This window comes from Exophiala bonariae (genome assembly GCF_035927105.1).
Source record: "Exophiala bonariae strain CCFEE 5792 chromosome Unknown scaffold_18, whole genome shotgun sequence".
Taxonomy (NCBI): Eukaryota; Fungi; Ascomycota; class Eurotiomycetes; order Chaetothyriales; family Herpotrichiellaceae; genus Exophiala; species Exophiala bonariae.
In genome coordinates this window covers 248,291-260,939 of record NW_027042493.1, presented here as the reverse complement: position 1 = coordinate 260,939, position 12,649 = coordinate 248,291, and the positions used below count along the sequence as shown (strand labels likewise).

General features: G+C 47.9%; 5 protein-coding genes across 5 annotated transcripts; 2 read left to right on the top strand and 3 right to left on the bottom strand.

Annotated features, from left to right (window-relative positions):
- Window positions 1-38: 38 nt before the first annotated feature.
- On the bottom strand, window positions 39-1,634 carry LTR84_004034 (uncharacterized protein; the record flags this gene model as incomplete). The annotated part of the gene is made up of 6 exons (XM_064847613.1): window positions 39-303; window positions 355-666; window positions 723-846; window positions 899-1,363; window positions 1,413-1,570; window positions 1,630-1,634. 6 exons carry the CDS (start codon window positions 1,632-1,634, stop codon window positions 39-41), a joined length of 1,329 nt encoding a protein of 442 aa, XP_064704725.1.
- An 862-nt stretch (window positions 1,635-2,496) lies between these two features.
- On the top strand, window positions 2,497-4,868 carry LTR84_004033 (uncharacterized protein; the record flags this gene model as incomplete). The annotated part of the gene is made up of 3 exons (XM_064847612.1): window positions 2,497-2,505; window positions 2,582-3,312; window positions 3,368-4,868. The coding sequence occupies 3 exons, from the start codon at window positions 2,497-2,499 to the stop codon at window positions 4,866-4,868; spliced, it is 2,241 nt and encodes a 746-aa protein (XP_064704724.1).
- Window positions 4,869-6,210: 1,342 nt separating this feature from the next.
- On the bottom strand, window positions 6,211-7,681 carry LTR84_004032 (uncharacterized protein; the record flags this gene model as incomplete). Its single annotated transcript, XM_064847611.1, has 6 exons — window positions 6,211-6,587; window positions 6,713-6,827; window positions 6,884-6,952; window positions 7,016-7,389; window positions 7,467-7,608; window positions 7,658-7,681. The coding sequence occupies 6 exons, from the start codon at window positions 7,679-7,681 to the stop codon at window positions 6,211-6,213; spliced, it is 1,101 nt and encodes a 366-aa protein (XP_064704723.1).
- Window positions 7,682-9,984: 2,303 nt separating this feature from the next.
- LTR84_004031 (uncharacterized protein) lies at window positions 9,985-11,115 on the top strand (the record flags this gene model as incomplete). The annotated part of the gene is made up of 1 exon (XM_064847610.1): window positions 9,985-11,115. The coding sequence occupies one exon, from the start codon at window positions 9,985-9,987 to the stop codon at window positions 11,113-11,115; it is 1,131 nt and encodes a 376-aa protein (XP_064704722.1).
- A 27-nt stretch (window positions 11,116-11,142) lies between these two features.
- Window positions 11,143-12,426, bottom strand: LTR84_004030 (uncharacterized protein; the record flags this gene model as incomplete). The annotated part of the gene is made up of 1 exon (XM_064847609.1): window positions 11,143-12,426. One exon carries the CDS (start codon window positions 12,424-12,426, stop codon window positions 11,143-11,145), a length of 1,284 nt encoding a protein of 427 aa, XP_064704721.1.
- Between the last annotated feature and the right edge of the window lie 223 nt (window positions 12,427-12,649).

Sequence of the window (12,649 nt, the reverse complement as noted above, 5' to 3'; positions counted from 1 at the left end):
TTGCACTGATCACGCAGCAATGGCGGACGAGGCTGCTGTCACAAATGACTCGTCACCACTAGATCGCTGTCCTGGGGATTAACCTCTGGTAGGCTAAGCTCTGGCAGTCCCATATCTCTGGAAACTTCCCTTGCAGCCCAAAATCCCGTAACAAATGCGAGAGCTAAGCCACCAGCATACCCTACGTTGCTGAACCCTCCTGCATCAACACCAGCGGCCAATAGGCCAGGTATGACGATGTTGTCAGGAGTCAGTGCATGCCCTTTTTCATCGATTCTGATGCCTCCGTAGGTAAAGGTTATGCTATAATTGTCAGTATTGTATCGCTTCAGTATCAACCCCTGTTTCTCTTACGATGGCTGGACTTCCATGGCAAAGAACGGTGCTTGACCTCCAATAAGACTGGCCGGGGCCGTGCCTCCGCGGCCGACTTGTGGTGCCAGCGAGATATCAGCTTCTCCTCGGACGACCGCTTGGTGATACTGCTTGATCGTGCGATGCGTCTGAGCTCCATCAATACCGAGGCCTTCTAGTAGGCTGACAAGTCCTTCTATGGTCGATGCGCTTGCAACATTACACCCCCGAGATCGTGCCAACTCCAGTCGATCGATATCCCCAGCATTGGGAAAGAGCGCAGTGAGACAATGGTCACGTCTGGTTTTATCGCTGCATTTATGAAGTAATCAGCTTTGTGGCTGTCTCCGCAGACAAGGACATCATACTCAAAGAGAAGGAACCCACGACGGTTCTCCTGTCTAGCGAGGTGTTGATTCACAATTTCATCGCCAAGCGACTCGTCAACAAACCGCTTCCCTGCTTCGTTGAGAAGAAGGCAGTGCTTGCTTTCTGTCATACCATAAGTCTAGTATCATAGGCGGTGGTGAAGCACAGAACCTACGGTACTGCGCCAACGAGAGAAAGTCTTCTGGGTCAACGTCTTCTCTGCGAAGTGGCGCTGCAAGTAAGTGTCCATAGAAAGTGCCCATTCCACGACTCGTTCCCGCCCCAACCTGGGATGCAATCGTCAAGCCATCTCCAACGGAACCTTTGTTTGACCGAACGAAGATGGTGTCCGTCCCAGAGCCAATATATCTTGACCTCATTTCAGAAGAGCCCTGGAAGCCGCCAGTCGCAAGAATGACATTCTTCGCTGTTACTTCAATGTAAGTCTGAGGGGCACCTTCTGAGGAAGGAGCACACCTGAGAATTGCACCGATGACACGAGATCCAGGAAGGCCAGGAAATTCCTGAAGCAGTCTCAATACCTGTGTGTTCAACTGAACTTTCGAACCATTCTTGCTCATCTCAATACGTTTCCTGTGCAGATCGTGAAGATACGGGATCTTGATGGGGTATCCAACTCCTATGATTACTGTTAGGCGGACTGTGCAACTTACTATAAATCGACGTACCAATTGTCATAATGGGACTGAATCTTTCAGAAACCGGGACACCAACCTGTCGCATCCATTCAACTGCTCGTGAGTAATCGTGGAGCCATGCTCGTTGCAAATCCGCGTCCCCATCAGGAATCCAAGATCGAATGCTTTCATAGTCTCGTGGACCCCAGCTAGTTCGAACTTCTGGTCAGATTTACGCGTGGTGGGAAGAGATAATTGAAGAACTTACAACATGCCAGCAGAGTAGTTAGATGAACCTCCAACAAGCGATTGCTTTTCTGCTACTAGTACTTTGGCTCCCGCTTCTACAGCGAATGCTGCGCACGCCATACCAGCCATGCCACCACCACATACAAGGACATCAACAGTAACTTGCTCCATGATGGCCATCTACTCTTTGCGGTGCGCAACTTGTCTTACCAGATAAATCGTAAGAATGGATCAAATTTGCACTCATATACCACTTAACTCACCCCGAGAAGTCCGTTAACTGAAACTTCTTCACGCAGTGGTTTGCATCATGGTTGGAAATTGCTACCCCCGGAAGCCAGATCAAGGTGCCGAAGGGGCCTGTTGCCGATCTACCTATTGTGCTTGAAAAAGAACCACTGTCAACTTCGATGACTCAGGCCTTACTTGGTGGTGTGCCAATACAGAATACGTAGTGGTAGCAGCTGTCGTTACCTAATCCACCTAAGGAAGGTATTTTGAAAGACTATTCGCAAGAGGTTGCGCGGTCCTTCGAGGAGGTCTTACTCAGGAAGCGTTCTTGGGCTGAGGGGTACCCCTTGACAGTGCTTTCGGCAAGGTTCAGGCTTAAGGATCTCGGAAGTTGATCCGTTTCCCCTAAAATCTGAGTTTGCCACCAGGGTCTTTCTTAGACCTCATCAAACTCGACTTTCGGGTCTCTCCCATGCTAGCCCACGCATTGCTCATCAGTACAGGCAAACTATTAATTGAAAGCACTGTCCTTTTTGCCATCTTCTACTGATATTATGACTTCCGCGTGTGAGGCATGTCGCAATCTGAAGGTGATATCCTTGCCAGCAGTCGAACCAAAAATTGGAAAGCCAACTGAGTAGCTTAACTAGATACGATGCTCGAGGTCAGGCGCCACGAGCGCAGCGGGCGATCACGAGACTCCCTGTGATCGATGTAAACGCCACAATCACCTCTGTAAGATCCCAGCCTCACGCCCCGCTGGCCGTAAACCAGGATCGCGAGGACGGTATCAGGGCGTTGAAAAGGCTTTTCGGAAAATGCAACAAGAGCTTCGAAAAGCAAAGATGGGTCCTAACTCCGATCCAGAGTCCGTTCGGAACGCGAGCCAGCTTATCAATGACAACGAAGAGCTTGTTGAGCTTATGGTGCCCAACATCGATGCCAGTGCTCGGCCACCGCCCGCTCCGATAGGGCTCGATGTCCAATCTGGCCTCTCTGATCGCAGATCCACATTAATGGCTGATGAATATGAAAATGAATATTCTCCGACAATAAGATCTCCGTTCGAGGCTGATATTTCGCACGCGGAACCTGTTACCAATCCATTGGGCGTGGTCGCTGATGCCTGTCGTGAGACTCTCACCCCAAATCAGGCGTCATGTTCTACAACATCGTCCCTACCGACCAATGCTAACTTGCTCGTGCTCTCCGAAATTGGGGAACACGAACCAAATTACCAGGCTTCTTCCTTGCTGAGTCGTCCGGGGTATATCTCTCTGGGTCTGAAACTAGATCGGACGATATTGGAGCAAGCGCTTGACGTTCTCCTCACACGTGAACTTTTGCCTTGTCATTATTCAGACTACTTCAAGCCCCCCGGAATCGCGAGGGAGAGGGACCTCGGGCCACACCTAGATCCGGTTGAACTGGGTCTTTTATCCATTCTGGAAGCAGAACATCTCTTCGAGGTGTAAGTTAGCTCCACCGTTCGAATACAGGGAAGTGTATGCTAATCCTCATTCTAGCTTTTTCACCCGTCTTCATCCTATCAATGGTATCCTCGATCCACACCTGCACAGCTTAACATTTGTACGAAGTCAATCGGCGTTGCTGCTTACTTGGATGCTAGCAACTTCTGCAGAGTTTGTACATGGAGCAGAATTGCTGGCCAAACGTCTCCGAAATCATGGTAATTTTCTATCAAGACATGTCCACTCCAGCGGATATCAATCAGTTGAAATCGTGCAGGGGTACTACATCTCCATGCTATCTCCCACACCTAGCAGCAATATGGCGGACGAGAGGACTTCGCTCTATACTAACCATGCCTTCGGGTTGGCCACTGAGCTGAGACTGGACAAATCAAGATGCCGGCCGAACTTTGGGTCCCAGATGGCATCATCTTCTCTTGAACAGGATCCATTGGGCGATCCCGTTCTAATCTCCCAACAAAGACTTAATATCAATGATACAGGAGCAGCCCATACCGAGCGTCTTACTCGTAATCGAGAACGTACCTGGCTACGAATTCTGCTCTGGGAGCGAGCGCACAGTGCTGCGCGAGGACGATTAGGTGGATTCCCGGAGAATGAATTGATTCGCAATATTGAGAAGTGGCACTTGCACCCACTTGCAGATCCAAACGATAAGTACACATGTGCCTTCATCTTACTCCGGCGCCAACTTACTGTAATGCTCAATGAAATCCAAAAACAACAACAGCTTCACCATCGCATTCGCCACTGGGTGAAAGACTTAGTCGACAGTACATTGCATTACTGGTGCCAAACTTGGATCTCAAGCCCTGAAGTGCAGTTGTCTCCATCTGAACTCATCTCAAACATGTTCTTGAAGTACGTTCACATGCATGCTCGGTTATGGATATTTTCATTCGCACTTCATAGTCACATCCAAATCTACAAGTCGCCCGAACATCATTCTGGGACTAGTTCGATCAGGGAAGACTGCTTTGAAGCCGCTATCAACTGTTGTGAGACGGCTATTCGTGATCTCACGGCCGTGGGTGAGCCACTATATCCAATGCTCGCCCCAACCTGGGCGATGATATCGTATGCAGCTGTCTTATCACTGCGTCTATTCCCCTTGCTCTATGGCAATCGGCCGGGCGCAGAGGTTGAGCTTCTCGCCCTATTGACACGTTTAGCGCTGCTGCTCGAGAAGGCCGGAACGACACCGGCCCATCGGTCTGGAATCGCCGCATTACTCGGCCAACACCTTTTCAGGATCCTTCATGTGCGTGCAGGGGGAATGAAAAGCAATATTGGTATCAGCACAGCATGTCAGCCCCCAAGCCAGACAGAAGTCTCCGTCGTCGAGAATACTGATCTCGACTTTGTGGCAGAAGTCACGCAACAGAATGACAATATACCTTTTCATGACATTTTTGCCGAGTTTGATACCTATCTTTCAATGCCTTTTCTCCCTGGTGATGAAGGCAGCATGAACCAAGGCTTCACTGCACCACTGGCAGACTGGATGAGCCAAGGTTTTGGCAGCATGCTCTGAGATGCTGCATGCCTGTGCACTCCAGCTCACCGCTCTGATGCATTGAATACTCTCACCTTCTGAGAACGGAGAGACAGCGCAGAAATCGGTCAACCAGGACTTTGCACAATTTCCACTACCAATCGACCTAGCGATGATGTATTCCCTAAGTCGGCTTTCTATGATGCCCGCGACAAGACAATAAAATGGGGAGGGGATAAACGCTGTGTGCATTGATAAACACTTTACCGATTATACTCCCGTCTCCATCTCTACAAGGACGAGGAACATTTGGCTGAGTACGTTGCTCGCTGTGAAATGGCTTAATTTCACACCAGTAGTGCGGGACCTGGGTGAGGAAGTCCTGCACTTGGAGAATTCAAAGTGCACAATTATGCTTATGTGCGACTTTGAAAGTCCCTGACCAGTGGGATTGCTCGACGATAGCGATTGAGGGTGAAAAAATGGATATCGGTGCGACAGGCTGTTGCCAATTCATATTCTCACACATCTCAATCTTGTAGCTCACAGAAACTAGCTCTGAGGCACGACCCAAGTCTCTTCCCCAAGTTCTCATACTCCATCTTCTTGCCGTCACTGCCGATCTCGCCGTCTTCCAGCTTCTTGAGCCTTTTTGGGTGGAATCACTTACCGGCTTAGGAGAACGACCCAATTCTTGCTCATTTTGCGCAAGCTCAGCCAGACCGGCAGTGCGAATAACAGCCTGTGGGGCAAGACTGGCCTCTGCGGCCATTCATATCTCTGCGAGCAGGAAGATGAAGAACGAATTCCTGTGGGGTTCAAGCAGATCTGCAAAACACCCAGTTCTAGCAGATGGCATGTATGGATTTGTTGGGCGACGGAGAGAATTTCAGGAATCTTTTTTAGGATAGCCCATGTCACCTCGCATGGCCTTCATTGAGACGAGACTCTACTGTGTAGAGTTGCGCAGCATGGTCAAGGAAGATCACTGCAGTGGTGCTGGATAAGAACAGCTGCCTCGATATTTTGGCATATGCCTGCCGCCTTCACACGGATCAGGGATGTTTACACTGAACAAAAATAGGACATCCAGGGGCTCTGCTATCTACCTAGTGGTTTCGTACCACAGGAGGGTTAAGGTCTGTTTGAATACTGGACTGACCCAAGGATCGCTGTTGCATCCGATTCTTTTTGCATTTTCCATCTCAGACCTCGTGGGTTAGTCAACGATTTGTTTCGTTGGGCCGTCAACCTTCTTTATTGATTGGCGAGAAAAAGAACGGCGTCCTGTTTCGCATCGACGAGCATCCGAAGAAAAGAGGATGTTACGTGTTGCTCTGAAGGGGTCACTTAGTACTTAGCATCATTTCCGACTCCAGCCCTACAGTCTACTCATTCTGATCTGACTATTCAGGGCTTTTGCGACAAAGTTTGGGTCTTCTCTCAGTGTCCTTCCTAACCCGATCATATCGACATCACCAATCATCACTGCCTCCGCCATAAATTGTGCATCACGCCAGCCACCAGTTGTTCCAATAATAGCACGAGAAAGTACCTTCTTCATCTCCGCTGCCCACTCAACAAAATAGCTACCACGAAGCTTTTGTGACGGCCGTTTAGCAAATTCTTTCATGATATCACCTCTCCAGACCGGCGACTCATAAGTGCCACCAGAAATATCGAAGAAGTCCACACCCGCATCTTCTAGCCATTTAAGAACCACGCACGCCTCAGCAAAGCTGAGGCCCCCATCGATGACTATGTTTGTATATATGGACCTCGTTAGTTCAGGACTAAAGATAGGGAGAAGACAGTAGAAATGAGAAGTACTACTTGGGTTGAGTTGACAGGAATAAGAATTTGAAGGATGTTTGGCTGCTCACAGTCTTGACAGTTGAACTTGGCAGCAATGACAAACCGATTCGATGGAAGCTTCTCACTGATAGCATGTACGACCTCCAGGATGAAGCGTGCACGATTTTCTAAGTTCCCACCATACTGAGGAAGAATACAATATCAGTGTCTGATTTCAGTTCTTTGGCAAAGGAACTTGCCTCATCTGTTCGATGATTGGTCAGGGGTGAAAGAAATTGGTTGTGAATATAACCATGCGCAGCATGGAGCTACAATCTAGTCAGCAAAGGCACACCAGAATAAACAGGTCTTCCGATATTTCTTCAGCTTACAATGATTCCATCAGCCCCGGCCTTGTCCAAAACTTGAGCCGCCCAGACAAATCTGTCCACCAATTGCTTGATCTCAGTCAGGTTTAGTGCCGTTGGTTTGCCATAAGTCTTGTTCAGACATGGTTGCAATTGCACATCTGATGCCGATTTTGGGTGTGGATTGAGGAACTCTGGCACCTGGCGACCCGGAAACTGCAATTGGGGAAGGCAGATGGCGCCACGACTCTTTGCCGCACGTATCGCTGGTGCAAAGGCAGCGACTGGATCCCAGGGATTACGGGGATCGAGAACTGCATTGTTGTAATTTTCGAGATTGTGCCTGTCGATTGGAATGTTTCCAAAACATATCAACCCGGCACCACCATCGGCAAGTTCTGGGAATGTTAATGGCAAGCCGTTGGCACTCACACACTGTTGGGGTGAAGGGGACAGCTCGAAGCCACACACATACCTTGGTACAGTTCAGCATAGCGTGGTTTTGGGATTCCCGTTCTCTCAACATCATCTTCGTCATACGTGGAGGCATACTCGCTTAGGGGCGACCGGTAAAGTCGATTTGGGATGGCTTTGCCTGAAAGTTGCAGCGTGATTGGCTGCAATTGCGTTAGATCGAGGACTTCAGCGGAATGCAAGCTTACTTACCTTGCCTAGATCTGAACGAGCCATTTCATAGCCACTATCAACTTGTAGCCGCTGACTTATTTGCAAATGACAGACACTAAGAGGCAATAGAGTAAGTACTTAGTGGTACTTCTAATCCTTAGCGCGGAGAAGAAAAACTACGAGAGACAAGTGAGCTGGTAAGAACTTGCGTTGCACTACGTGAATACTGAGTGACTAGTTGGGGAAGTAAGTATAAGGTAACTTAAGTATTGATTGCGACCCGGGACAGACTTTAGCCGTGCTCACATTCGACAGAACAGACAGAATAAGCATGTTGCGCCCGGTCAATAATTCAATCGTCCGTTCTGAGGGCAGGTATCCCTTACGTGGCCTTTATGGACAAAAGTACTAGTATAGGCTCTAGCGCTGTGGATGATCGCATACTACTCAGTATTCTATACACACTGTAAGTGTTTAGAGGAGAGCCGAGTCTCGATGTCCACAAAGCCAGCTTATCTCCTGGAATTTCATGTAAGTTGGTTCAGCCGAGGTTATTCTGACTCGTCTAGAAGAGGTCGAAACTTTCACTTTCGCATGTTCTAATTTTTCGAATGACACTACCCTCGGACAGTCACAGAGCACACACTTGTACTAATAGCTTTGCCAGACGCCTTGTTTATACGAGAAGGGTCTCCATAGCAAACTTGAAATTAAGCCTATCTTGGGTTTTTCGTGGGTTGTTAACGGGAGCGGAGATGCAGAGCTACCGGATCTCTCGAATCTTTTTCACTTCGATTGTATGCTACAGTCCGTAGTGGTTAATTCCTAATCTACCACTGGACATATCGGGGCCAGAAAACATGAGGCTATACTTATTATATTTTGAAGTGAATAGTAATGGACTTTTTTTATCGATTCGAATAGCAAAAAGTACGTACTTACATTTACCAAGTACCAGACTTCAAATTTGTTGAGGGGGAGCGTCTAGATCGCGAGATAAAGTTGTAGTTATAAAGTACTAAGTACTAAGTACTTTATGCCTTTAAAATTACTATATAGTTAAGTAGTTTTTACGCAGTATGAGACTCGTAGCAGTAGTTACCTGTTAAGTACAAAGTATCCTATTCAAGTACTAAGTAGTAGTACTTACTTAATATCTTTATAGAATAAACCTCACCTTCTAGCAATACGACGTAGACGTCACTTAAGTAGTATTGAGTACTTACTTACTACTTAACTTTGTAGCTTAAGATGCCCTACCTACTAAGTAGTTACTAGTAGTCGAGGTTCAAAGCATTATAGAGCTTAACACATTCTAGATGTTGTCTCAGCGAAAATTCAATTATGGCGATCTCAGCCACGCCTCAGTTATGTATTCTGCAAAATCAGAGCGAAGTCAGCAAGTAGTTCAAGGACTCTAGGCTAGGCTAGAGCGGTCTCTATGAGTTAGCCAATAGTATCGGGAGCGAGCCCAGAGCTCCTCAGATACTCTCCTAGGCAGTAATATCGGAATATTTGGTATCGTAAATGAACTTTAAATCTTTGGATATTCTATATACTTAACTAGGACTATGAAGACTACTACTAAGTAACTACTAGTAAGTACACTTAGGCAGGTTAAGTTAGTATTTTGGTGGCACCACTAACTTGCTCTCAATTATATCCCACTTGCAGTACTTTAAGTTTACTATTAATAAAAGTCAATTTCACTTCTACTTCTGCTTGTCCCTTAAGAACAATCTTCATTGTACCCAGTTTCATTCAGTGCGAGCTCATCGCGAATCAGCACGAATCGTACCAGGTACTTTGGCTACAAGTAATAAGTAAGTACTTACTACTATCAAGCGAATACTACCGCCAGCGATTTACAGTAAAGTCTGCAATAGAATTCGAACACGATGGGACGACAGGATACCCACATCACGTTGTGAGGAACGAGTACGAGGTAGTAGCACTCGAAATCTGACATGACCAAGCTTATAAATACTTACTCCCTTAGGACGTCCGGGGCCCCAGAAACTCGATTTTGCCAAGGGCTTACATAAAAGATTCTAAGTCTGGAGAATAAGCTGAGTACCAGGAAATAATTTCGGCCCGAGGATAATTCGCAAGCCTCCCCTCATTGGAGATGGTCTTCAGGCCAGAAATGGGCCCAAGCCATAGAGGTAGTCAGCCACTCCGACATCCGAGTAAGTGTAATCGACTCATACGAAATGTGCTGCACGCGGCTTTTGGGTCACTTTCATAGATTGAATTCCTGTACTTAGATACTCTGAATTCTTCTTCGTAGCAACACTCAAGACCTCTCCCTACGATCATATAAGTACTACTCTAGTGCAGTGTCAGTTAATCACCAGCGTACTGAAATGGCCACCGAGGTTCAAACAGTCGTTTGCTATCCCCCTAATCCAGGTCCTAACTGGAAAGTGGAAACTACAAAAGTTCTAACAAGTCGACCATTGCAAGAAAATGAATTGAGGGTTCGAATGGTAGCCAGCGGGATATGCCACACAGATGTATTCGTCTCCTGTATTCCAGGAGGAGTTGCAGGATTGGAATACCCTAAAGTGCTTGGCCACGAGGGAGCAGGCATTGTCGAGGAAATCGGGTCTGGGGTGACCACTGCTGAAGTAGGAGACCCGGTCCTCCTTTCATACACCTACTGTTCAAATTGCGACCTCTGTGGTGTGAGCCAGCAGCCTTATTGTCTAGATTGGCATGTCCTCAATATTGTGGGTGACAAGACTCTGCAAACTGCTGGAGGCGACCATATCCAGGCTAAATTCTTCGGTCAATCGAGTTTCGCTGGCGAAAGCATTGTGAGTGAGCAAAGCGTTGTCAACGTGAAGGGTACTGTCAATAATGAAGAGTTGAAACTGCTGGCACCACTGGGCTGCGGGTTGATGACTGGTTCCGGAGCAGTGATCAACAATGCCAAAGCAAAGCCGTTCGATATTGTGGTGGTCACCGGAATTGGTGCGGTCGGGCTTGGAGCTATAATGGCAGCCAAGATAGTCGGCGTGAAGGAAATAATTGCGGTCGACCGAATTGGCCATCGGCTTGAGGTGGCCAAAGAGCTTGGTGCAACCCAAATTCTTGAAAGCAAGCCAGACACCAACCTCACCGAGGAGCTACAAAAGCTGGCTGGTGGAGGACGTATCTCGTACGTTTTTGAGACGACTGGAGTTGTGAGCGTTATTCAGGCATCTTTGGAGGCCTTAGGCAAGCATGGGAAACTAATCCAAATTGGCGTTCCATCAATGGATGCTCAACTCACGCTTCCATTATATCCACTCCTATCTCAAAACAAAGGCTTTGAGTGTATCTACCTGGGCGACACTACTGGTCAAGAGTGGGTGCCAAAGATGATTCAGTGGTGGCGAGAGGGGAAGTTCCCGGTCGAGAAACTTGTCAAATTTTATCCCGTAAAGGATGCTCAGGAAGCTTTGCATGGGATGGAATCCGGTGTGGCCATCAAGCCCGTCCTCGTTTGGTAGAGACATGGATATCAGAGGAATAAGACATTATGGCAGGGAGTCAGTCTGAATCGACTTAATGGCCGCAATAACCACCTCTGTGCTCCAGCTTCCCTGAACTGCTCTCCGCAAGACATCTAGTTCGCTTTCCGGTGCCATACCTCCCGTCTCAGGGGGTCTTCGGTCAAGATTTGTCGGGAACGGGTATCCCTGGGCGATTGCTTTCAGGATTGCATCTACCTCCACTGTCAGGGCTTTTTGCTCTTGATATAATTGTAGCACACTAGGCCAGCTTTTCTTGATAACCGTAACCGTGTCGATGCTCTCCATTGTCTTCCCAAATGCACTGCTGATCTGCAGGAGATTCGCACTCCGTTCGATTTTGGTGCTGGTGTTCTCTCCCGCGGCGTGGAACAACGCCGGATTGAAGAAGACCGCATCGCCCAGCTCCAGGGCAATCGAGACCCAATTCCTGTCGAACAATTCTTGAAACTCCTTTAGACGATATGCCATGTAGCCTTCCTCGAAAAGCTGGGAGAACGGCAGAAAGCGCGTTGGCCCAGATTCCAATGGCATGTCACTGTGTGCCACTGCTCCCTGCAAAGTGAGGAATTGACTGGCAGTTTGCGTGGCTTTGGGAAAAGTTGAGCACTGGTCTGATGTCTGGAAACCCAAGTGATAATCGCGATGGCTTACTTGAGGTTTTCCTCCCGGTTTGACAATATTGACTTGTGCCGTGATTTGATACGATTGCCCTAGCCAGGTCTCGGCGACAAGGGCAAGCCACGGATTGCAATAATACTGCACGAAGGATGACGAGTCGCACACTGCATGCTTCTGAAACGAATTCCAGATTCGCACGTTTTTGCCGTTTGCAGCAAAATGATCCCCACCAGATGTATTCGTGTGGGCTTCAGATTCGATGATGTCGCCGAAGATATTGTTCACCTTCTGGAATAGCAATTGGGTTGACGGCGATGAAGGGTATAATTTCTTCAGAACGAATACACCAGGTCCGGAAAGTAAGATGTGGTGCCATTCATCCTGGATTCTATCGACATTCTCCTGCTCTGACCCCGGTCTCGGTAGTAATGAGATGTCGTACACAGGAATGTTTGATACAATGCAGGTAGCATGTTGATACAATGATGGGTCTGTCTTGCGGCAGACTAAACCCTTGAATTCATCAAGCGAGGGCGGGCAAATAGTCGTGTAAAGCCTCCTGGGAACAAGCCGGTCAGTATCTGTAGCTCGAGAGATTCCTGATCCTAAACCAACAGTGCCCGCATGGGTCTCCTGAACAGAATGAAATTTTGCCGACGAGACAGGCATAGCTGTGTGAGTCAGATGTGCCAGGCCACCTGGTAGCACAGCTATCCCGGATTTCTTGATTGCCCAAAATCAGTACAAGCCTCGGAAACAACCGACTAGAGGATTTAAGGTCAAAAGCTCCAAACTAACCAAACAAGATGACCTGGATGACTTCGAGTGCAGATCCATTGATGAGATCACAAAGCATCTGAAAAGGAGTCTGTCGGACAACTTGCCTATCGCA